Source organism: Mesoplodon bidens, assembly GCF_964165515.1.
Source record: "Mesoplodon bidens genome assembly, chromosome: 3".
In the NCBI taxonomy this organism is placed as follows: domain Eukaryota; kingdom Metazoa; phylum Chordata; class Mammalia; order Artiodactyla; family Ziphiidae; genus Mesoplodon; species Mesoplodon bidens.
The window spans coordinates 104053913-104076617 of record NC_138178.1 but is presented as its reverse complement, the minus strand read 5'-3'; the positions used below and the strand labels follow the sequence as shown (position 1 = coordinate 104076617).

Genomic DNA, 22705 nt, shown 5'->3' with positions numbered 1-22705 from the left:
TGTCTATCCTTGGTTTGGGACTGTTGGAGAGGAGCTGGGAAGGTGGGAGGAGGCAGGAGGTACCAGGCCAGGCAGTGCCCTGAGCTGTGGTTCTTTCTGGCAGGAAGGCTTCCAAGCCGACAGGATGGAATTAGATTTCACAGCACAGAAAGCAGCTCACAGGTCTATAAATCTCAGCCTCCTCCCCCACTTCTTTCTGTGTTTTTTTCCCCCCACTTTCACTGTTTTGTTTTCTTGGCTGCAAAAATCCCCCTCCTTTCTTCTTTCCTCTCCCTCTCTCTCTCCCCCACTTCCTCCCTCCTTCCTTCCCCTACCCTGTATGTCCTTGAGTGAGGGCACAGGCAGGCAAGCAGGTGTCAGTCAGGGCAGTGACAGTCAGATGTGGCCGGGGCAAGATCAAGGTGAGGGCACACACTGGCCCCGCAAAGGGAGAAGGGCGGGGTCGGGGAGGCAGTGCTGGCCTCTCTAGAGATTTCCGACTTTATATGTCCCTCCTTTGCTCCCGTATTTCTCCTTTTTATTGTTATTTTATTCTCTTGCTCCTTCTCTTGCTTTGTTTTCCTTTCTTGTCTTCACTTCCTCCCTCAACTCCTTTCAGGCAAAACACTTACCTAGCTACATTTCCTATACTCAAGCACAAAGCATAAATGACTACTCACAAAGCGTCAGAAACATGCCTTTTCCGTATAATCAGTCCTATGGTAATGACCCAACATGAGAGGCCCTGTACCCACAGAAATATTTGCCCACACTTCCTGTTCATTATACTTGGCCAATGAATGATGGTTGATCAGGTTCCTGTAAGCCTGGCTGGCTAATAGGGTATTCTTTTTTATGTTCTTAGTTGGTGGATGATTATGTGGCCTCTGAGGGTGCAGTGCAGCGGGTGCTGGCCCCTGCTTACGCCAAGCAGCTTTCACCAGCCACACAACTGGCGATCCAGCGGACAACCTCAGAGACAGGGCCGGAAAACGGAACCAAGCTGCCCCCGCCCCACCCCGAGGACATGCTCAGTGCTGCTGCTGCCCTGGAAGGTGCCTTGGAAGAATCAGGCCCTGGGGGAACTGGGGAGCTGAGACACTCTCTAGGGTTTACTGCTTCCCCATGCAGGACCAGAGGGAGTGGGCAGAAGAACTCCAGGCGCAAGCGGGATCTGGTCCTCTCTGTGAGTGAGCTCAATTTCTACACATTTTTCTTCAGTCTGGAGAGATAAGTGAAGAGGGAAATGTGGGTTGATTTTAAATGTCCCATATCGAATGAATGGTATCCTGAAGGCTGCTGGAGTGGGAGGGGCAAGAAGGAGACAGCCTCTTCCCTAGCCCAGGGACAGGCAGCCCCGCTGCTATCAGTGGAACTTCTTTAGGTTTTTCCAGATAGATTGATGTCTTCCTTTTAAAGATAAGGGAATTATATCATATATATAATTATATAATTACATTATGTCTCCTGGTGATCTCATAATCCTGGTGGGAAGATCCTTAAGGGGTTAAGCAGATTGATTGCAGCAGAGTAGCACTGGAAACTGCCTGCAGATTACCAGTGTTCAGGTAAGTAGCAGAGGTCCCCTTGGGCAGAAAGGCCAAGGTGTCCTGAGGTGGTCCCATACCCCGAAGATGCAGAGGGCCACTAGACACTCAGCTCAGGTATAAAAGGTTTGGAGATTCTAGTGATTCTCAGAGCACTTGGCAGGGAAGGTACTGATATGATCCAGTTCTGCCTGAAACCTTGCAGTGGCTCGGAGCCCTAGGAGCGTCACTAAACATCCTACAGTGTACAGGATGTCTCCCCCCAACACCCCCATTATCCAGCCTAAAATGTCAATAGTGCCATGGTTGAGAAACCCTGTTTTAGGGTGACCGCAGACCTTTGGATCAGCTCTGTCGCCCAAAACATCTTTTGGATAACTATGGGGATGTTCTTTAGCCGTATCGTGTTCCCATTGACGGTAATGGGTCTCCATTCTCTGGCTAATGGCTGATGAGGTAACCTGAGGGTTCTGGTTAGGAGTGGAGGTCACCACTGACATCCAGCAAAATCTCATCATAGTATAGAACTCATTTCTCCTTGTTACAGTTTTAGTAAAGATTGAAAACAGCTGACTACCATTTATACCTCCTTTATTCATATTACTTCCTTCTTTTCCTAAGAGATCCTACTCTTACTCTGCCTTTCATTTGATTTGTTTTTACATTGACAGATTCTTTTTTTTTTTTCTCTCTTCCAGAAGACACCATTCATAATCAGTATCAACTGGTTTCTAACCTTCATTTCAAATTTTGGTTATGTTCAGTGACATGTCACTTATCAAGAACAGGGAACAGGGGGACTTCCCTGGTGGTCCAGTGGCTAAGACTCCATGCTCCCAAAGCAAGGGGCCTGGGTTCGATCCCTGGTCAGGGAACTAGATCCCACATGCTGCAACTAAGAGTTTGCATGCCACAACTAAAAAAAAAAAAGATCCTGCATGCCATAACTAAAGATCCCGCATGCCGCACGAAGATCCCATGTGCTGCAGCTAAGACCAGGTGCAACCAAATAAATAATATTAAAGGAAAAAAAAAAAAAAAAGAACAGGGACTCGGTTTAGTTTCTCTGTCATGGATTTCTGGCCCAAGAGGGCACTGTTGTTGCCAGTGATAGAAATGGAAGCTTATACCTAGAAGTACATTTCAAGGGATTTCCCAAAAATTCATAGTGCTTAAATTGTGAATAAATGTGTGATAATTGAAATTTGCATAAAATCAGGATTTTTGATCAGTTCCATTCCTCTAGTGCCTACTGCCTCCAGCAAGAGGTCTAGTGATGAGGCCTGGCTTCTTCCTGCCCTTTGGAGAGCTCAGCATGGGACCTTCTGGGAGGACAGCATTCTCAGTCATCCTGCTCTGTGTTACAGTGCTTGAAGAGGAGTGAGAGGACCAGTCAGGGAGTCTTGCTGCCCGTCACAGAGAAAGATATAAAATGTTCTTGTATTAGTCTGTGGGTTTAGAGGGAGAGGGATAGTTGCAGATCTTCACTGTTCCAACCTTTAGCTCTGGGAAGGAATGAGAGAGGCATCTCTCCAATCTGATGAAGCTGCTGTGGGTTGCTGCTAGGGATCCAAAAGGACCAAATCGGAATCTTAATTCCTTGGGCTGCTGCAGATGCCAGCCACCCATTGGGGACAGTATTCCTTCTTAGCTCCCTCAGGAGGTAGGTGAGACAGCAGCCTTTACAGTCCTAATGCTTATTATTGTCTAGAGTAGTTTCCCTTTCCACTTCAAGCTTGGTTGGATTTTTATCAGCTGATCTCTTCCAAGCCACTTGAATTGGAAGCTATACAACTCCCCCACCCTACTTTTTTTTCTTTTCCTTTTTTCTGCAACTCTTACAAATTCGTTCTGAAGCATTTACCCATCTTTTGTGATTTTTCAAATTTGGACTTCTAAGAGGTAAAATAACTATATCAAATATGAAGCTAGTACAACAGTCTAGAGTGGAGACCCTAACCATAAAGAGTTAACAGGAATTTCCTAAGTTGATATGGTCAGGCAGCCATAGGGGTAGGAGCGTAAATTGGGCATTTTTTAATATGAAGCTGAAATCCTGAGATGAGCATCCCATCAGTTTGGGACTGGGTAATCTCCATTGACTGGAGGACATTGGAATGAAAATATAATCAGAAACAATAAAACTAAACTTAATAGGAAGAAATGTAAAATCCTACATTAAAGTTTAAAAAAAAAACAGTTGCAGAATGGTGGAGATAGTAATCCATGTGAAAAATGGACTTGAGTTGACTACAAGCTCACTATGAATGAACCCTATGACACTGAGAGTAGGGATAGGCTTGCTAAGAGAGGTACAGCATCTTGGGTTTCATTCCTAGAAGTATAGAGTTCTACTCGGGGAAGTAATGCTCCCTTTGGCCAGACCTCAACAGATGAGTTAGATTCAGTTCCATGTGCCATGTTATAAGAGGGACACTGGCAAACCAGAGAGGCTCATAGTTTCATGAGGAGTCTGTCTGGCAACTATGTCATGAGGAATGGTTGAAGGACTTGGTATTTAGACGGGATAAGAGAAGACTTGGTGAGTACATGGAAGCTGTCTTCAAATACTTCAGGTGCTGTTAGGGCAAAACTGGGGTCAGATTTTGGAGCATCTAAGGCAAAGGTTTTTTTTTAATTTATTTACTTTTGGCTGCACTGGGTCTTCGTTGCTGCACGCAGAGTTTCTCTAGTTGCGACGAGCTTGGGCTACTCTTCATTGCGGTGCATGGTCTTCTCATTGCGGTGGCTTCTCTTGTTGCGGAGCACGGGCTCTAGGCACGCGGGCTTCAGTAGTTGTGGCACGTGGGCTCAGTAGTTGTGGCTTGCAAGCTGTAGAGCACAGGCTCAGTAGTTGTGGCGCTTGGACTTAGTTGCTCTGCGGCATGTGGGATCTTCCTGGACCAGAGCTCCAACCCACGTCCCCTGCATTGGCAGGCGGATTCTTAACCACTGTGCCACCAGGGAAGCCCCTGAGGCAAAATTTTTTAACAATTAGAGATGTTCAATAGTAGCTAAGTCAAAAACTAGTGAGGGGGCTTCCCTGGTGGCGCAGTGGTTGAGAGTCCACCTGCCGATGCAGGGGACACCGGTTCGTGCCCCGGTCCGGGAAGATCCCACATGCCGTGGAGCGGCTGGGCCCGTGAGCCACGGCCGCTGAGCCTGCGTGTCCGGAGCCTGTGCTCCACAACGGGAGAGGCCACAACAGTGAGAGGCCCGCGTAACGCAAAAAAAAAAAAGAAAAAAAAAAAACTAGTGAGAACCCATCATTAAAGGTGTATAAGCAAAGGTAGCGACTTCCCTGGTGGCGCAGTGGTTAAGAATCCGCCTGCCAATGCAGGGGACGTGGGTTCGATCCCTGGTCTGGGAAGATCCCACATGCTGCAGAGCACCTAAGCCCGTGCGCCACAACTACTGAGCCTGCGCTGTGCAGCCTGCGTGCCACAACTACTGAAGCCCGCACGCCTAGAGCCCGTGCTCCGCAACAAGAGAAGTCACCGCAATGAGAAGCCTGCGCACCACAACAAAGAGTAGCCCCCGCTCACTGCAACTAGAGAAAGCTCACGTGCAGCAACGAAGACCCAACACAGCCAAAAATAAATAAATAACATTAAAATAAAAAAAAAAAAAGAAATGTCCACTTGCAGTAGCCCTGGTGTATATTTGCTCTCTCCTTGCTATTAGGAGTATGTTTGTGGAAGTGTTTGAAACCCTCTACTGTAGTGATCATATTCCCTGGGAACAGAAGTAAGACCAGGGGTCATCCTGGAGACTCCACACAAATTAAATGAAAAGGAAAGAAAGGGAGGGTTCATTAGAAATACTAACTTGGATCGGCTCTCTGGCTAAGAAAGGGCATCAACAGAAATGGTACCTAGACTATGGGCAGGATTCAGGCAGAGAACCCCATAGGGACAGTGCCTAGGGACCAGAGGAAGGTTTCATCGTATTTGCTCCTGGCTTGATTCTGTGTTTGTTTGTTTGTTTCCCCTAGAAATTGGTCCACAATGTGCATAACCACATCACCAATGACAAGAGATTCAATGGGTCTGAAAGGTACGATCCTCTTGAGGGAAAAGATCATAAGGAACTTTGCCAAGGAGAGGGAAATAGAGGGGGCTGCTCCAGTATAACAGTGAGGCTGAGGCTTCCATCTCACCATTGCCCCTTGTATACTGTCTTAGGCCATGGAGGACTTTACCATGAAGTTGATTAGTGCTGGGAATCTCTGTCTAGCTTTTAAAATGCTGACAAGGGACTTCCCTGGCAATCCAGTGGTTAAAACTCCACCCTCGGGCTTCCCTGGTGGCGCAGTGGTTGAGAGTCCACCTGCCGATGCAGGGGACACGGGTTCGTGCCCCGGTCCGGGAGGGTCCCGCATGCTGCGGAGCGGCTGGGCCCGTGAGCCATGGCTGCTGGGCCTGCGTGTCCGGAGCCTGTGCTCCGCAAAACGGGAGGGGCCACAACAGTGAGAGGCCCGCGTACCGCCAAATAAATAAATAAATAAATAAAAATTATTTTTAAAAAAACCTCCACCCTTCCACTACAGGGGGCACGGGTTCCATCCCTGGTCGGGGAACTAAGATCCCACAAGTCACGTGGTGCAGCCAAACAATAAATAAATAAACTAAAATACTGACTGCCTTATTCACTCTCTTCTCTTGTGGCAGCATCAAGTCCTCTTGGAATATTTCAGTAGTGAAGTTCCTTCTGGAAAAGCTCAAGCAGGAGCTGGTAACCAGTCCCCACAGTTACACTGACAAGGAGCTGAAAGGTGAGAAACACTAAGTTAACTCCCATCCCATCCTTTCTTCATCCCCTGTTCCTGGCCAGAGGAGAAGAGGCATATGGAGATGATTTAGGTGGTTTTGAAAATAGAGGACTTTAAAAAATTGGTTTTGGTTATTCTTTTCACCTACAATATACACAGGATTGACTCTAATTGCTTTTTTATTCCCCTACTCAGTCTGAAATGAAAATGGGAGAAGGAAAGGGCCAGGACACCATCATGCATGACATTTACACACAGACTCTGAATCTAGGGTGCTATGAAAAGGAGGTCAGAATCCAGCCCTGCCCTTTTGTCCCTAAATATTATGTCCTGGGTTTTCTACTTTCCTTGCTCTTCTGTTATTTGTCTGTAGCACTAAGAAAGCTTCTGCTGAAAAAATACTTGTAATCTGCTGTCAGCTGAGTAGAATGGGGGCAGGTTTAACTGGGAGTGGGGGAAGGGACTTACAGAAGCATTGGAGTTGTCTCTTTTTTTTTTAACATCTTTATTGGAGTATAATTGCTTTACAATGGTGTGTTACTTTCTGCTGTATAACAAAGTGGATCAGCTATACATATACATATGTTCCCATATCTCTTCCCTCTTGCGTCTCCCTCCCTCCCTCCCTGGAGTTGTCTTTTTATAGTGGGAGGAGTTCCTGTTGGAGACGGAGGTGGGCAGAGGGAGCTAAACCAGAGAGGAATGAATAGATGCTGATGGATATATACAGAAAGCCCATCGTCTAAACAGTGGTTCACCCCTCTCCCATCCAGTAGTATTAGGGCAAAAAAAAAGGGCTGAGGACCCTGCTTTTTGCTGCCTGCCTTCTCCCTCCCCACCAGGAGCCTGTGTAGCCTACTTCCTTACTAAGAGGCGTGAGTACCGCAACTCCCTGAACCCCTTTAAAGGCCTAAAAGAAAAAGAGGAGAAGAAACTTCGAAGTCGCAGATATCGGGTAGGTTTCTAGTCTTTCCTTTCAAGATGCTAAACTCTAAACCCTAATAAATAAGTCACAGTGGGAAGGGCCAGGGGACGTGGCATCTGAGAAAAGAGTTGAGATCCAGGAACGGAGCAGAGGACGAGGAGGAAGGGAGCCAGTTCTAAGATCTGACTTGGGTTCTCTTGAGAACTTGGTTCTCTCGGGCACAGATTTTACACAGCCTCCCTTCCACCCAAAGCCTTTCCCCAAACCTAATGCATGGTTTGTTGCTTTTCCTAATCTCTGTCCTGGGCTCCTACCTTAGCTTTTTGCCAACCGATCCAGCATCATGAGGCATTTTGGCCCTGAGGACCAACGCCTGTGGAAGGGTGTGACAGAGGAGCTGATGTCAGATGAAGAGGACAGCCTTAATGAGCCAGGTGTCTGGGTAGCCCGGCCTCCCCGTTTCCGGGCCCAGCGCCTCACGCAGCTCTGCTACCACCTGGATGCCAACTCTAAGCATGGCACCAAAGCCAACCGTGTGTATGGACCTCCCTCAGACCGCTTACCTTCTGCTGAGGCCCAGCTCCTTCCACCAGAACTTTACAATCCTAATTTCCAAGAGGAGGAGGATGAGGGAGGTGATGAGAATGGACCTGTCTCCCCATCTTTCGACCAACCCCACAAAACCTGCTGTCCTGACTTGAACTCGTTCATTGAAATCAAGGTGGAAAAGGATGAGTGAAATCTATAACCAAGAATAACTCTGGCACCCGCCTCTTCCCATGTCCTCAAAATGGGTGGCCACAGGGCTTCCCAGAATAACGAGATGTCTTCTGCAGTCTGAGAAAGCAAATCTGCCTCTCTTCTCAACACAGTCTCCACTAGAAGTGGAAGCTGGCAGCTCTGGTGGGGTAAAAGGACTTATCTCCAAGGGGGAAAAACTCCCCCCCCCGCCACCCCGCTGTGAACGACAAGCCAGAAAATGCTTATTCCTAAGCATAACAGTGCCTCGGAGGAGCCTGGGATGAGAAAAGGAGGAGGATGGGTCCAAGAAACAGGAGGCCTTCTTGACGTATGCCCTGGTCTCTGAGTTGTTTTTTCTTCTGGTTTCACTCAAAGCTCTAGGGAAGCGGCCCTTGGTTGTACCTTCTGCTTCTTCCCCTGACTGCTGGTCTTGCTCTGTAGGGAAGCAGCACAGGACCAGGCCAGGGTAATACTGCCACCTGGTGGACAGTTTCAGTCATGGGCTTCATTCTTCTGAGCAGAACACAGGCTCCACCGTATTTGGGAATTGGGATCTAGATGTAATAGCTATTCTTTATTGAATTATATAAGGAAGATTTTATTATTCCCATTGTACACATGAGGAAATTAAGGCTTAAAGAGTTCCCCTGTCTCACCAGCAGCTGCTTTCCCACCGTGTGACCAAGCAGTATACGTGGCTTGGTAGCTATTTCTTAGTCCTGTCAACCAAGCTGTATTTTGAGGAAGGTGAGTGTGTGTATGTGTGTGTGTGTGTGTGTGTGTGTGTGCACACAAGCACACATGCAGAATATATATACACACACAAAATTTGTGCCTTTTTGGATGGATTGAGAAGTAAACATGGCTTTCTCTTCACTCTGTCAATCATATAACAAATATTGATTGCTTAACTAGGCGTCAGGTGCTGTGCTAGGTGCTATGGATAAACTGTTGAACAGGTTAGATACTGATCAGAAGTTTTATTGTCTAGTCAGGAAGCCAGGCATTTAAGTAGGCAATGAAATGAATTGTGATAAGTGTGATGATGGGGGAATGTAGCTACCATGGCTATGTACCACAGGGGTAACTAACTTGCTCTGGCGGTCTGGAAAGGCTTCTCGGAGAGTGTTTAAACTGATTCTTGAAAGACGGGGAGAAGTTAACCAGGAGGGAAGGGGAAGCCAAGAGAGTGTTCCAAACCTAGGAAATAGCAAGTACAAAAGTCCAGAGGCAAGAGAGAGCACAGACAATGTGCAGTTCTACTGCAGAACCATTTGGGGAGGGGATGTTGCTGAGAGAAGAGGCTGGAGAGATAGACTCTGTAAAATACCTTAAAGAGTATAGACTTAGTTAAAGGACAGTGGGAAATCGCTGACGGGTTTTAAACAGGGAAATAAGATGATCAGTTTTGTGTTTTTGAAGAATCACTTGACCTTAGGGTTCAAGATGGATGGGAGGGAGAAAGCCTTGGCAGGGAGACTTTTGCAGTGGTCCAGGAGAGAAAAGATGGCCTGATACATACATACATATATATATATATATATATATATACACACACACACACACACACACACACACATATAGTGGTGATGATGTGGGAAGGACAGATTTGAAAGATATTTTGGTAGCAGAATTGATAGGACTTGCTGATAGGACTTGCTTGGATTTGAGGTTAAGGGAGGAGGACATAGGGTTGATGTTCAGGTTTCTGGCTTAAGTAGCTAAGTGGTTAATGATGCCGTTTACTCAGGAAATGCTGGAGGAGCCAGTTTTGGGAGGCAGGGAAGGTGAGGTCAGGGTGTTGTGTGCCTTTGAGACAACCGAGTGGAGATGCTATTCGTCAGCTGAGTTTTAAGTCCAAGAATGTCTGAGCTAGAAATATGGATTTGGGAGTCACCTGTGTATATAGAGGCTAATTAAGGTCCTGGGAATGGAGAATAGGGCCTGTGGAGCTCCCAGCTCCAGTTCAGACTGTGGAGTGGCTACCCAGAGGTCGTGAGCACTACTAGAGCATGCGCTGTCAGCGCACCACACCCCTTCACTTGCGTCTCCTTCCTGTTATCCCCTGAAAACACAGGTTGTTGGTCCCAACTGTGCCCATTGCTGCCACTACCAACTCCTGATGGGCCTCCTTTAACGGCACCTCAACTTTTCATGAGATTTACTCTCCCATTTTAACCCCAAAGGAGCAAAGTTCCCAAATGTTAGAGGATGTAAGTAATTGGAAGGAAGAATCCAGGTTCTCCTTCCCCATGTGGAAACAGGAAAGGAGGGAGAACGTTATGGTTGATTCTGAAGACAGCTCACAGCAGGCTCTGGATGCAACCTGATAGCTCCCCTTGGTTACTAATGCTTTCAGTCCTCCCTGCTTCCAATCTGAGAGTAAACTCTCCTCTGGATCAGAGAAAAGCTGTAGGCCTGACCTGGGAAACAGAGAGGCTGATTCTCAGGAGAGATGAGGTCAGGGAGACAATGCAGCTAGGACAGAGAAGCCAAATAGTTTGTGCCAAATTTATTTCCCCAAAGATATTAAACTTCTTTCCTCCCCCATTCCCTAAGGCTACACTAAAATTATAAAAGATGTTCAAAATGTTGAGATGAAAATAATATGCATGGTTTGTTTGCATATAATTTTCATACGAATTTACTATCTAAATACGAAGGAGTCATTTCTTTCTCCATTCCCCTCTCCCCCGCCATGTGCTAGTCTGGGCAAAATCAGTTGGCTGATATTTAATTAGGCATGTTCAGCTTCAGCCATGGCTTCCTCTTTTCCTTATTCTTGATCCTCCTAGTATGGCCAAGATCAGCCTCTTTTGCTTTTCCACCTTGATCATTTTCACTTGCTATCTCCTCTAAATGACATTTTCTTTTTCTCCCTTTTAAGTTAGTACTTATTCTTTATCACCAACTACTGTGGGCCAACCAAGGGCGAGGCGTTTGCTAGCTCTAAAACCGGGCCTTCTATCCCCAGTCACCTGAAATATTTGCTAAAAATCTCATTTCCCAACACCAGGGGGTGTCTATCTATCCCTCTATCTGTCCTACCCTGAAGGTAGAGATTAGTCCCAAGCCTTTTCCTCTCTCCTTTTATATACACACTAAAGTCCCTCCCTCCCGTTACAGAGTTTTGGGTTCAGAAAGTTGTCTTTTTATTGCAGCTTATCTGTTTACTTCTCATTCTCTCTGGACCTGAACAAATTTGTCTTTCTCTTGGTCTGTTCAGCCTTCCGGCTCCGCACCACTCACGATCCCCTTTGGTTCGGCTCTCTCTTTCCATACCTGTCTTCCACCACCTCTCTATAAGGGCTTCCTCGCCTTTCTGGGCTCTTATGCGTCTCTGAACCTCTTTATGTATCTACCTTTCTTCTCTCTCCCTGTCTCACTACTTCTGTATCAGTCCCTTCTCATCTCTCCCACAGTCCCCACACGAGGAACAAAGTCACGGTGTTTGCGCAGAACATGCCTCGCGTCGCCCCTTTCTGAACCGCGACATTCCACCGTGCCCCTCCGCGCATTCCAACTGCAAACAAAGAGGTCCCCTCCCCCTCCCCCACTTTTTCATGTCCCAATTCTTGAGTGATGTAGTAGCAACTGTCCAAACTGCCCCTCGCCCTCCTTTCGCCACCAGTCGGCGGATCTCCAGCTCCAGGACACTTAGCACCAACACTCGCCACCCCCCCTTTCCGGCGCACCAGATTCCTGCGCCGACACCCCCGTTCGTCTCGCACACGGCGCTCCGCCCCTCCAGGAAAGTAGATCCGGCCAGGCAGACAAAAGTTTGGGAGAGAAGTTGGGTCGGTGCTGAGTGTGTGAGCGAGGGGGGCGAGGGCCTGGGAGAGTGGGGCTGCCGGGCGAGTCGACGCGTGAACAGATAGACCTGCGGACCGGACAGCCGCGGCCGTAGGCACTTCTAGCCCCGCTTAACCCCTGATGCGCGGGGGGACGCAACCCCTCTCGCTGGGGGATGCTGCGGGATTGTTGGCGCCGGGCATCCGGGGCGCCCGCTAAACCCCTGTGCCTATCCTGTGCCCCTGGGGAAGCGAAGTCCGGCCGCAGGGAAAGAGAAGCGGCCGCCGAGACGCTGCAGGGTGCCGGGCGGGGAGGGGGCTGGAGGCCCCAGGCCCGAGGGCATGGAGCGGTTAGGGGAGAAAGCCAGTCGCCTGCTGGAGAAGTTAAGACTCTCGGACTCCGGCAGCGCCAAGTTCGGCCGCAGAAAGGGTGAATCTAGCAGGTCTGGGTCTGATGGGACCCCCGGGCCGGGCAAGGGGCGCCTGAGTGGGTCGGGGGGACCTAGGAAATCAGGGCCCCGTGGAGCTACTGGGGGACCTGGGGATGAGCCGTTGGAGCCAGCCCGGGAGCAAGGCCCCCTGGACGCTGAGCGGAACCCTCGCGGCTCCTTTGAGGCGCCGCGCTACGAAGGCTCCTTTCCCGGGGGGCCGCCTCCCACCCGGGCCTTGCCTCTACCTCAGTCATTGCCCCCCGACTTTCGGCTGGAGACGGCCCCAGCCCTAAGCCCCCGCTCCAGTTTCGCCAGTAGCTCAGCCAGCGACGCGAGCAAGCCGTCCAGCCCCCGGGGCAGTCTGCTGCTGGATGGGGCGGGGGCTGGTGGAGCCGGAGGTAGCCGACCCTGCAGCAACCGTACCAGCGGCATCAGCATGGGCTACGACCAGCGCCATGGCAGCCCCCTGCCCGCCGGGCCATGCCTGTTTGGCCCACCTCTGGCCGGGGTTCCGGCGGGCTATTCCTCTGGAGGGGTGCCGTCCGCCTACCCCGAGCTCCACGCTGCCCTGGACCGACTGTGCGCTCATCGGCCCGCGGGGTTCGGCTGCCAGGAAAGCCGCCACTCGTATCCCCCAGCCCTGGGCAGCCCGGGAGCTCTAGCCGGGACCGGAGTGGGAGCGGCAGGGCCCTTGGAGAGACGAGGGGCGCAACCCGGACGACACTCGGTGACTGGCTATGGGGACTGCGCCGCGGGCGCCCGATACCAAGATGAACTAACAGCGTTGCTGCGCCTGACGGTGGGCACAGGTGGGCGAGAAGCCGGCGCCCGCGGGGAACCCTCGGGGATTGAGCCGTCAGGTCTCGAGGAGCCGCCAGGTGCGTTCGTTCCAGAGGCCGCCCGGGCCCGGATGCGGGAGCCAGAGTCCAGAGAGGACTACTTTGGTGAGTGAGAGAAGTGGTTAGGGACGGGAAGAGACCCGTCACCGCATTCGGTTCCCCACTGCCCCGACGGCGGGCGCTGGGAAGTCGCAGGCAGAGACGCGGGGCTAGGAAAGAGGCAAGAGGAATTTCCCCTTCCCACTGGGTTTCAAGTGGACCACGGGCACCTTATTCCTGCTAAATTCAACTCCCCTGATGATCTCGTGAATCCCAGCTCCTCAGCTTTAGAGCCTGGGTTTTTCGCGGTAGGAGGCCTTGTTGAGGGGAACCAAGTGGGGCTGGGAGAGCATCCCCCATCTTGCTCCCCCCTCGGCGGCGTTGCCCCTGCAGGCTCCTGCGCGCCGCGCCCCCAGCCGGGCCCAGGCTCCGCCCGCAGGAATTCGGGGAATGCGCGGGTGGGGGGGCGGGGCGGGTGGGCCGCGTGCGTGCCGGCTCCTGCCCGGGCGCTCCAGGTGCCCGCGGGCGGGGCCGGCCGCGCGGCACTGGGCGGAGGTGGGGTGCAGTGGGTGGGGAGCTGCTTCCTAACACGCTCGGAGCTGTGGCCGCGGTCGGGGAAATGGAGCCCGGGGGGAGGAAGAAAGCCCTGGGACGGCAAGCAGGGACCCTACTGTCTGGCCCCAGTCCTGCTGGCTCCGTGCGTGGGTGGGCATTTAAGCCGAGACCCGGTGGTGTCAGCTTCTGTTTTCCCCATCCTCCGGAAGTCAGGGCAGAAGCCTTGACCACCGGGACAACATCACCCCTGGATGGATGGCGACCGTGTATAGCTGCCAGAAATAACCCGGGCTTCGGTTCTGGCCATAACCTGCTCAGAATTCAGGCACGAAGTAGCCCTTTATTTCCTGCTGCTAAAGAAACCTGGTCGCCGCCCCTCTCCCGGATGCAGTTACCTTCAAGAAGTGTTAATTGATTATATGTCTCGGCTATGGGGGGGGGTGGATATTGGTGTCTTGAACGATCTTTTAGCCAAGACCCACAGGCACCACTTCACTGTATAAAATAATGCTAATCTGATTGTGATAGGAAGTACAGAAAGAAGTAGAGGGCCCGCCCCTAGATCTGTGGGCCTCTACAGTGTTCCCAGCATCTTCTCACCGTTCTCACCATCCATGTTCCTGCCCCGGACCCCGTGCTCTAGAACACTGTGGCTAGAAATGTAAATAGAGAGAGGAACCCAGCCACGGAAGGGAGGTAGGGGAGGAGGTTCAGAGGTAGCAGGGCTGCAGGCTAGTTCAACGCCAACCTTCCCCCATTCCCCCCCCACCCCGCCCCCACCTGAGAGAGGAAAACCCAGAGCAGATGATGCTTCGGTCACGGGAGACTAAGTGACAGGATCCTTTTAGCAGTTTCCTTTTGAGGCTGGGGAGAAGTGGCTGATGGGTGGAGAGAAGTCTCCTCAGCTAACCATCAGAACCAGAAGGAAGAAAGGAGCTGGGAGAGAGTGCAGTAAAATGGCAGGAAGAACCTAGGAGTGGATATGCTGGGTTAGAGGAGGTGAGGCGGACATGCCTGAGCAGTTGGCTCTTGTCTTCCCGTAATGTCCAAGGCTTCCCAAAGAAATGGCTCTGACAGGGCCCCCTGGCATGGCAATCTTGGGGCAGAGCTCCCCTCCCCTGGGGAAGCCGCATTTTGACCCCGGTGGGGGGGAGGGGTGCTTCTCTCCCTAGGGGTCAGGTTGCCTCCTCTGACAGAACCCCCAGCCTGACTGTACCCTCCTACTCCTGCCCCTAGTAGGGGCCCTCTTCCTTGGCTACAGCCTTGCCCAGCTGCCAGAGGGTGGGAGCAGGACAGGCCTGGGCCCATCAGTCGCTGCAGCTGCTGCACGGGCTCTCAAGCCCCTGGGCAAAGACTGGATGGGCCCCAACAGGCAAGGAGTGTGGCAGTGTGCCGAGGGGGAGAGGTGGGGCGGGGTGAGGCGGGCCCGTTGGGATCTGTTCCCCAAAGACAGGCCCTAGCCCTCACTCATGGGCCTGGAATTGGGGAGTGGAAGGAGGGAAGAACGCACCCAGGAAAGACGGGTGCCAGAGCCAGGTGTTATGTATTTTAGGGGAGATGTCAGGGAAGACCAGTTTGGCTCTGTTCCTCCTATGATAGAAGATGACAGGGAGATATTAGGGGTTCTGCCACCCTTCACCCCCCTTCCTCTGCAACCCTCAGTCCTTGGAACACACCCTGCATTCTCAGCAGCCACCTCCCCAGAGGAGTCACACTCACATGGTCCCCTCTGCACAGGGCCCTCTGCTGAGCCAGATCCTTCTTTCCATCTTTGGAAGCCTAGAGATACAGAGCAGAAGTCATTCTGTAGCTGAATGGCAGTTCATTTGACAGATGGAGAAGCCGAGGTCCTGGAGAGGCTTTCTGGGCCTGGTGTGCTTTCACTAGGAAGTTTTTTCCAGTCTGCTGCTGGGCCCTTATGGACTCACATCTCTGACTGTCCCACACAGTGCAACGGGGATCATATCTTGCCTGATTAGTCTTTTCTCCCCAACAGAAACCAAGCATCTGAAGTCCAGGGACCATATCTTTGAGTTTCTCCAATTTTCCGCAGTATTGGGCACAATATTGTTGCGAGGCACTAAATAGATGTTCAGAAAATGTCTGTTGATTAATCAGTAAACAAGAATAAGTCAGCCCAGGCAAAACCTTGCTGCATCCCATTAACTCTCTCTTCCCAAAAGGGAGCCCGTCAAAAGGAGGCTGTGACTGGTGGTGCTTTGCCGTCAGGAAAGATGAGGAATCCCTGGTTTTGAGCTGGGGGAGTGCCCTATGATACTGACAACCTCTTCTCTCCTCTCAGGCACCTGTATCAAGTGCAACAAAGGCATCTATGGGCAGAGCAATGCCTGCCAGGCCCTGGACAGCCTCTACCATACCCAGTGCTTTGTCTGCTGCTCCTGTGGTGAGTGCAGCCCCCAGACCTTCTGGACCAGGGCCTGAGGCCTCAAGCACTCCCCGCACATACACACTCACAAGTGACTAGGGAAAGCAGGGCTTGTGCCTCTCCATTTGCTGGTCTGGCCCCCACCTTCTCTCTTGCTTCCCTTCTCTGTGCTCTACCTGGCTCTCTCCCGCCCGCCCCCATGTTGGCTCCCGTTGCTGAGGTCAGTCCACCCTCTGCTGAGCCTCTTTCCTCCGCTCTGTTCCTCCCTCTTTCTTCTGCCTTCCTGCTTGCCCAGCCTGGACTCCCTCCCAGCCCTCCGGCCTCTCCTTGGAGGGGCTTGGTCTTGGGCAGCCGAGTTGCCTGGGGCGACAGTGAAAGACTGGAATGTGGGAAGGGTGGGGTGGGCTGAGGGAGCGGGGAGCTGTGGGGGAGTGGAAAGGGGGGTTTTCTCTCGGCTGGTCAGAGTTCAGCCACCTCGCTGGAGTGCAGGCCACCGGGCCATGCCAAGCTGATGACATCACGCTCCAGGAATGCCCGCTGCTGTTAGCTTAGGAGGCCCGCCCGGAGCTGGGGGGTGCTCCCAGCGGCCTCAAGTCCCCAGCCTTTCCCTCACCTCCCTCATTACCCGGCCCCCCTGCTTACCCACTCTGATTCCTTTACTGGACCTTTAATTTCCTATCTCTGCCTGTCTGACTCCAGCCACTCCCAGCCCCTGCCTGGCTCCCTTTAGGTTCATCTATCTGTTTGTCCTTCTGTTTATAGAGCCTCTTCTGGGAATGTCTCTTTCCCTCTCTCTACTCCCCTGTGTCTCATAAGTTTCTAAGTCAACTTTTCTAAACCACTGGACAGAGCTAGAAGTGGAGATTTTGATGAGAAGAGGGCAGAGGTGGGAAACTTGCCCATTCTCCGCCCTTGTCTCATTCCTCCTCATCCCTGATAATTTAGACACCCTGGAGCAGTTCCTGGGTGTTGGTTTCATGGGGAGCGGTCCTGCCTTGTCTGCTTGCAGAAGGTCCTGGGCTGCTTCTGACCCCAGAGACTCTGGGTCCCTCTAAGCTTGGGGAAGCAGCCTAGTGCAGCAGGAAAGGGGACCGACTTTGCTCCCAAACAAAGCACTTTGTCCCCAGCAGTAGTTCCAGTATGTCCTGGCCTCCATGGAGCCTATCCCTGGGAGACAGACAGGGCTAGGAGAACAGGAGAGCTGTGTAGAAGCTCCTGGGTTGAAAGGTCCCAGAGGGCAAAGTCCATGACAGTGTGATTGTCTCTGAGCGCATTGTAGGGCCCCGTGTTCAGAGCCCCTTGACCTTGTCCCCCAGCCTGTGGTTGGCTTTGCTTTCCCAGGTGGCTCCCCGAGCAAGCACAGGCACTGGAGAAGGCGGCACCCCTTTAAAGCAGGGTCACAGAAAACTGTTGAGGGGGCAGGAGCTGGAGAAGCAGCAAGCGAAGGAATGGGGATTGGCAGGAGTGAGACCAAACAGATTGGAATTGCATCAGATGGGGTATTTGTGTGGGGAGACGGGACAGACAGCAGTTAGGAGGACAAGCTCTGAAATCCAGATTTAAACGCATCATGAAACACCGGAGAGCAGTTACCCCGTGGCGGGGACGCCCTGTGCCTGGACCCTGGGAGAGGCTCCAGCCCCTTGTCTACTGCTTCTAGGGCGAACTTTGCGCTGCAAGGCTTTCTACAGCGTCAACGGCTCTGTGTACTGTGAGGAAGATTATCTGGTGAGTGAGGGGTCCCCTGGGCCTGGAATTGGCTCCCACCCCTTTCTCTGTGGCCCACTGGAGTTCCACCCATCAGGTCATTCTCGGCCCATAACATCCTCCCTTGGTCTTCTCATCCTAGTTTTCAGGGTTTCAGGAGGCAGCTGAGAAATGCTGTGTCTGTGGTCACTTGATTTTGGAGAAGGTAAGCACAGTGTCTTCAGCTGAGACTCTGAGACTGAGGGGCCGAGGGGTGGAATCAGGAACTAAATGGATACTGAGAAAAGCTGGGGGTGGGGGGGAGGAAACCTATCAGCAACTACTTGCATCCCATTCTTCCCCGGAACCGCTGTTTACAGTGGCTTCTCTTTGCCTATGGGATCAAGTCTGGACTCCTCCGCCTGCCACCCCAGGCTCCTGTGATCTCTAACTCCCTAACTCTGCAGGCACAGCTCGGCCCTCCACCTGAGCCAGGAGTGTGGGGTCCTGAGGCTTAATCCCCTTTCTGCTACTGGCTGGGGTCAGTTGAAGCTCAGTTTTCTTTTCTGTAAGGAGGAGTTGGGTTGGATCAGTGGTTCACAGCCCTGGCAGCGTAGCAGATCACCTGGGAAGAAGTAAAGAAAATACCAATGCTGGGTCATCACCAGAGACTGTGGTGAATACTTCTGGGTGGGACCCAGGCATTGATGGGCTTAAAAACCTCCCTGGGTGACCCTGATATGCAGCCAAGTCTGAGAAACACTGGCCTGGATGCTCCCTAAGACCTTTTTCAGGGTTTCTGCCTCCATTTTAAGACTCCTTGGTCCTCCCAGATGACACAGCATTGTTCTAGGACGAGAGCAGGGGCTCAGATGAGGTTAGTGGGAGCAGCAGGGAATGTCATCGGTAGCTGGAGAGCAGAGACTGATTCTCCTCCCACCCCACGAGCCAGATCCTCCAGGCAATGGGAAAGTCCTATCACCCAGGCTGCTTCCGATGCATCGTTTGCAACAAGTGCCTGGACGGCATCCCTTTCACTGTGGACTTCTCCAACCAGGTGTACTGTGTCACCGACTACCACAAGTGAGTCCCCCGCCCGGGGTGTGGTGTGGACCTGGGCTCAGGGATTCCCCCGCCTCAGCTCCCCTCCGTCCTCTCTCTTTCAGGAATTACGCTCCTAAGTGTGCGGCCTGTGGCCAACCCATCCTCCCCTCAGAGGTCAGTATGTCTGTGTCCTCCTGCAGGGCGGCCAGTGCTGCTGCCCCTGAGGAGGGACTGGGGACATGCTGCCTGGCCTCCCCTGGGAGGCAGTGGTGCTGAGGAATGTACTCCGCGAAGATTCCCGTGTGACTCTGCTCTCTGGGTCACCACCCTGACCCCAACATCCGGGCCTGGACTTGTCTGACAGCCTTGCTGGACCCAGGCTCCATCTCTTTTCTCCCAGTCCAGAGAAGGAGACTTTCTCTGAAGTCAAGGTCACCAGCCCCCAGATGTAGGGGCTGGGAAGAGGTGGGAAGAATCCTCAGGGCTGGTAGGAAGGGGTCAGAAATGATTTACGCTGCGTGTGCCAAGGGAGAGAAGCTAAAAGCCCACGAGGAACCAGGCCCTATTGGGTCTCCTCGTCCCCGGCTTAGCTTACTTTATTGATGCAGCCTGCCTCTTTCCTTTCCTTCTGTAAGGCCTGAGCCCCTGGATAGAGGGGAGGCTCCACGAAGGGACATGCCTTCCTGGAGGCAGTGCCAACGAAGGAGAGGGGGAAAGTTCCCACAGGGTTTGCAGAGGCCACCTCAAAGCTGCAGACTGTGGCAGAGAGGCTCTGGAGGCCTCTGTATGATCTTCCCGTTGGAAGGGGGGCTGGTGGGGGAGGGGAGAGTTGGGGTTATCGTGCTGCTCTCATGCCCATAGGGGTGTGCATTATTTCAGGGCTGTGAGGACATTGTGAGGGTGATATCCATGGACCGAGATTATCACTTTGAGTGCTACCACTGCGAGGTGAGTGTTGGGCGCCCGGGCTCCCAAGAGGAGAGCTAGAAGGGGGCTGGGGGAGTGAAGTCCTAGAACTGCCACAGTCTGTAGGAGAGCTCTAGGATACGGGAAACCAGGAAGGTGCTCTGACCCATCTCCAGTCTCTTTCGCGTCCTTCAGCCACTCTCTCTGGGTGTGGTCGTTTAGTCCTTTCTAAATCTGGCTTCCCCAGAGTCAAGACTCCCAAAACTAGGGACTCCTGGTAACAGCTGGAAATGGGAGCCTGTCTCATTATTTCTGCTCTAGCAGCGACACCTGGCGTCCAGCTGAGGTATTTTCTCAGGTTTCTCTTCTGGGAGTTCATCCCCCTCCAACCCCGCCCCCTTTTTCCCCAGTCACTGGGAGTCTAGTGCCCAGCAGGGCCGACTTCCACGATGTCCCCGGTTCCTGGGCTGAGGTAAACTAGGTGTCCTTCTTCCCTAGGACTGCCGGATGCAGCTGAGTGACGAGGAAGGCTGCTGCTGCTTCCCTCTGGATGGGCACTTGCTCTGCCACGGCTGTCACATGCAGCGACTCAATGCCCGACAGCCCCCTGCCAATTATTGGGTCGGCCAAAAAGTTCCTTCGGTTTTTAAGTAAAAAATAAAAGACACATTTTTCATTTTCACCAAGAACTTTATTGGACAGTGTAATCACTGTTTTGTTCCACTACCTTCTACCATTTTTCAGGCAACTTCATAATTCCATCTTCCCAAAACTTTTTATCTTTTTGAGCAAAGAACTGTTCCAGGTGCCTTTTACAGTCTTCCAGGGAATTGAAATTTTTTCCATTAAGAGAATTTTGTAAAGACCGAAATAAATGGAAATCCGAAGGTGCATTGTCTGGTGAATACAGCGGATGAATCAGAACTTCCCAGCCAAGCCGTAACAGTTTTTGCCAGGTCATCAAAGAAACACGCGGTCTTGCGTTATCCTGATGGACGATTATGCATTTTCTGTTGACTGATTCCGGATGCTTTTCATCGAGTGCTGCTTTCAGTTGGTCTAACTGGGAGCAGTGCTTGTTGGAATTTATCATTTGGTTTTCTGGAAGGAGCTCGTAGTAAAGGACTCCCTTCCAATCCCACCATATACACAACATCACCTTCTTTGGATGAAGATCGGCCTTTGGTGTGGTTGGTGGTGTTCATTTTGCTTGCCCCACGATCTCTTCCATTCCACGTTATTGTACAGTATCCACTTTTCATCACCCGTCACAATTTGTTGTAAAAACGGAACGTTTTCGTTACATTTCAGTGGAGAATCGCATGCAGAAATATGTTCAAGAGCATTTTTTTTCCGCTTAACTTAGGTGGAACCCAAACATCAAAGCGATTAACATAACCAAGCTGGTGCAAATGATTTTCAGCCCTTGATCTGGATATTTTGAGTATGTCAGCTGTCTCCCTCGTTGATCTCAGTTAATGTCTCGATTTGATCGCTCTCAACTTCAACTGGTCTACCCAACCGTGGAGCATCGTCCAGCGAGAAATCTCCAGCACGAAACTTCGCAAACCACTTTTGACACGTTCGATCAGTCACAGCACCTTCTCCATACACTGCACAAATATTTTTTTGCGTTTCAGTTGTGTTTTTACCTTCCTTGAAATAATAAAGCATAATATGCTGAAAATGTTCCTTTTTTCTTCCATCTTCAATACTAAAATGGCTACACAAAAATACACCAATTTTTATAAGTTTTTTTTTTTAATGCACACTGATATGATAGCTGTCACAGTACAGTCTAACAAAATTGTTTCAAATGAAGTTAAAGACAACTAAGCGCTACTAGAGCCATCTTACGGAAAACATCAAACGAACTTTTGGGCCAACCCAGTATATCTGAGATGCAGTCACTGCCGCTGCCGTCACCACCATTGACAAATTCCTCTGGCCAGTGGGCCCCTCTGAGGCCAGCCAAGAAAAGGGAGGCACTCTGTAGCCCTGGCAGAAGAGCCCTCTAGGGAGGGCCCCAAGGGCCAGAGACCCAAAGATCAAGACATTCCAAATGGAGGAGGAGCCCTCCAGTTGCCATGACGTGGGTGACTGGCCTTTCCAAGTGTGCAGCCTGTGCTGTAGCACATAACAGGCACACACAGGCGGGTTCCAGTATTTTCTAAAGGTCTGATTCTAGTCTGTATCTCTAGTATACATTTGTGCGCACGCACACACACACACACTCTCTCTCTCTCTCTCTCTCTCTCTCTCTCTCTCTCTCTCTCTCTCTCTCGTCAGGGGCCTCTTACACTTGGTTCATTAGTCGTAGTTCAGCTCTCCAGACCTGCTGCCTCTCAGAGGAAACCAGAGTTATATCCACCACAGCTCCCAAACTGAGGTTCCAGGAGCCAGAGAGGCAAAACATTTTCACTTGGTTCTGATCAGTTTGGCTATATCTCTTAAAACTAATCCACTAAAAACTTGTTTACTCAAAGTTCACTTGATGACCAGTTTGCCAAAAGCTGAGTTCCCTTTTGGGTTGTTCTGTTCTTTTTTTGTCACGCTTGGGTATTTCAAGGATATATATCTTTTCATCTAAGAGTACCCCTGAGTTATCAGCAGCATAAATTTATCAAATTTGCAGCACTTTGTAAATGATGAGATTGCTTCCTACCTTTATGGATATCTTTTTCTGTTACCTACTTTTCAAACTTTTTTAAAGTTTCCAGCAATAAATAGAATTGGTACAGACATTTTGTGTATCATTTTTTTGTGTTTCTTAATCCAATATTCTTTTCCAAATTAGATACTTTGAAAACTGTAACAGAGCTCAATGTGATTTTGATGCCTTGGTCTGTCTACTACATTGCTGCTGTTAAAAGGCCAATATAGTCTCAACAAATAAACAGGCATGTGGCATACTCAGTTGACAAAGGTGTACAGACAACAACAGTGAAAAGTGAAAGGGTGAATCTGCTAAATCTTTTTGAAAGGCTGCAGATTTGATAAATACTTATTTGAAACTGTCTCTAGGTGAATTGGTTTTAGGCAAATTAATCTGATAACCTTTGATC

General features: G+C 51.0%; 2 protein-coding genes across 2 annotated transcripts in view; both read left to right on the top strand.

Moving 5' to 3' along the window:
* LOC308614989 (uncharacterized protein C14orf93) overlaps window positions 1–8822 on the top strand; it is a 21146-nt gene extending 12324 nt beyond the window's left edge. Inside the window, exons 3-7 of the mRNA XM_081229871.1 lie at window positions 845–1165; window positions 5521–5582; window positions 6197–6300; window positions 7140–7252; window positions 7542–8822. Coding sequence (XP_081085997.1) covers window positions 845–1165; window positions 5521–5582; window positions 6197–6300; window positions 7140–7252; window positions 7542–7961 — 1020 coding nt within the window. The 3' untranslated portion in view covers window positions 7962–8822. The remainder of the gene's footprint in view (window positions 1–844; window positions 1166–5520; window positions 5583–6196; window positions 6301–7139; window positions 7253–7541) is intronic.
* Window positions 8823–11725: 2903 nt separating this feature from the next.
* Window positions 11726–21327, top strand: AJUBA (ajuba LIM protein). The gene is made up of 8 exons (XM_081228322.1): window positions 11726–13129; window positions 15921–16022; window positions 17665–17732; window positions 17854–17916; window positions 18643–18773; window positions 18857–18908; window positions 19614–19682; window positions 20139–21327. Exons 1-8 carry the CDS (start codon window positions 12097–12099, stop codon window positions 20292–20294), a joined length of 1674 nt encoding a protein of 557 aa, XP_081084448.1. The 5' UTR covers window positions 11726–12096; the 3' UTR covers window positions 20295–21327.
* Window positions 21328–22705: the final 1378 nt, after the last annotated feature.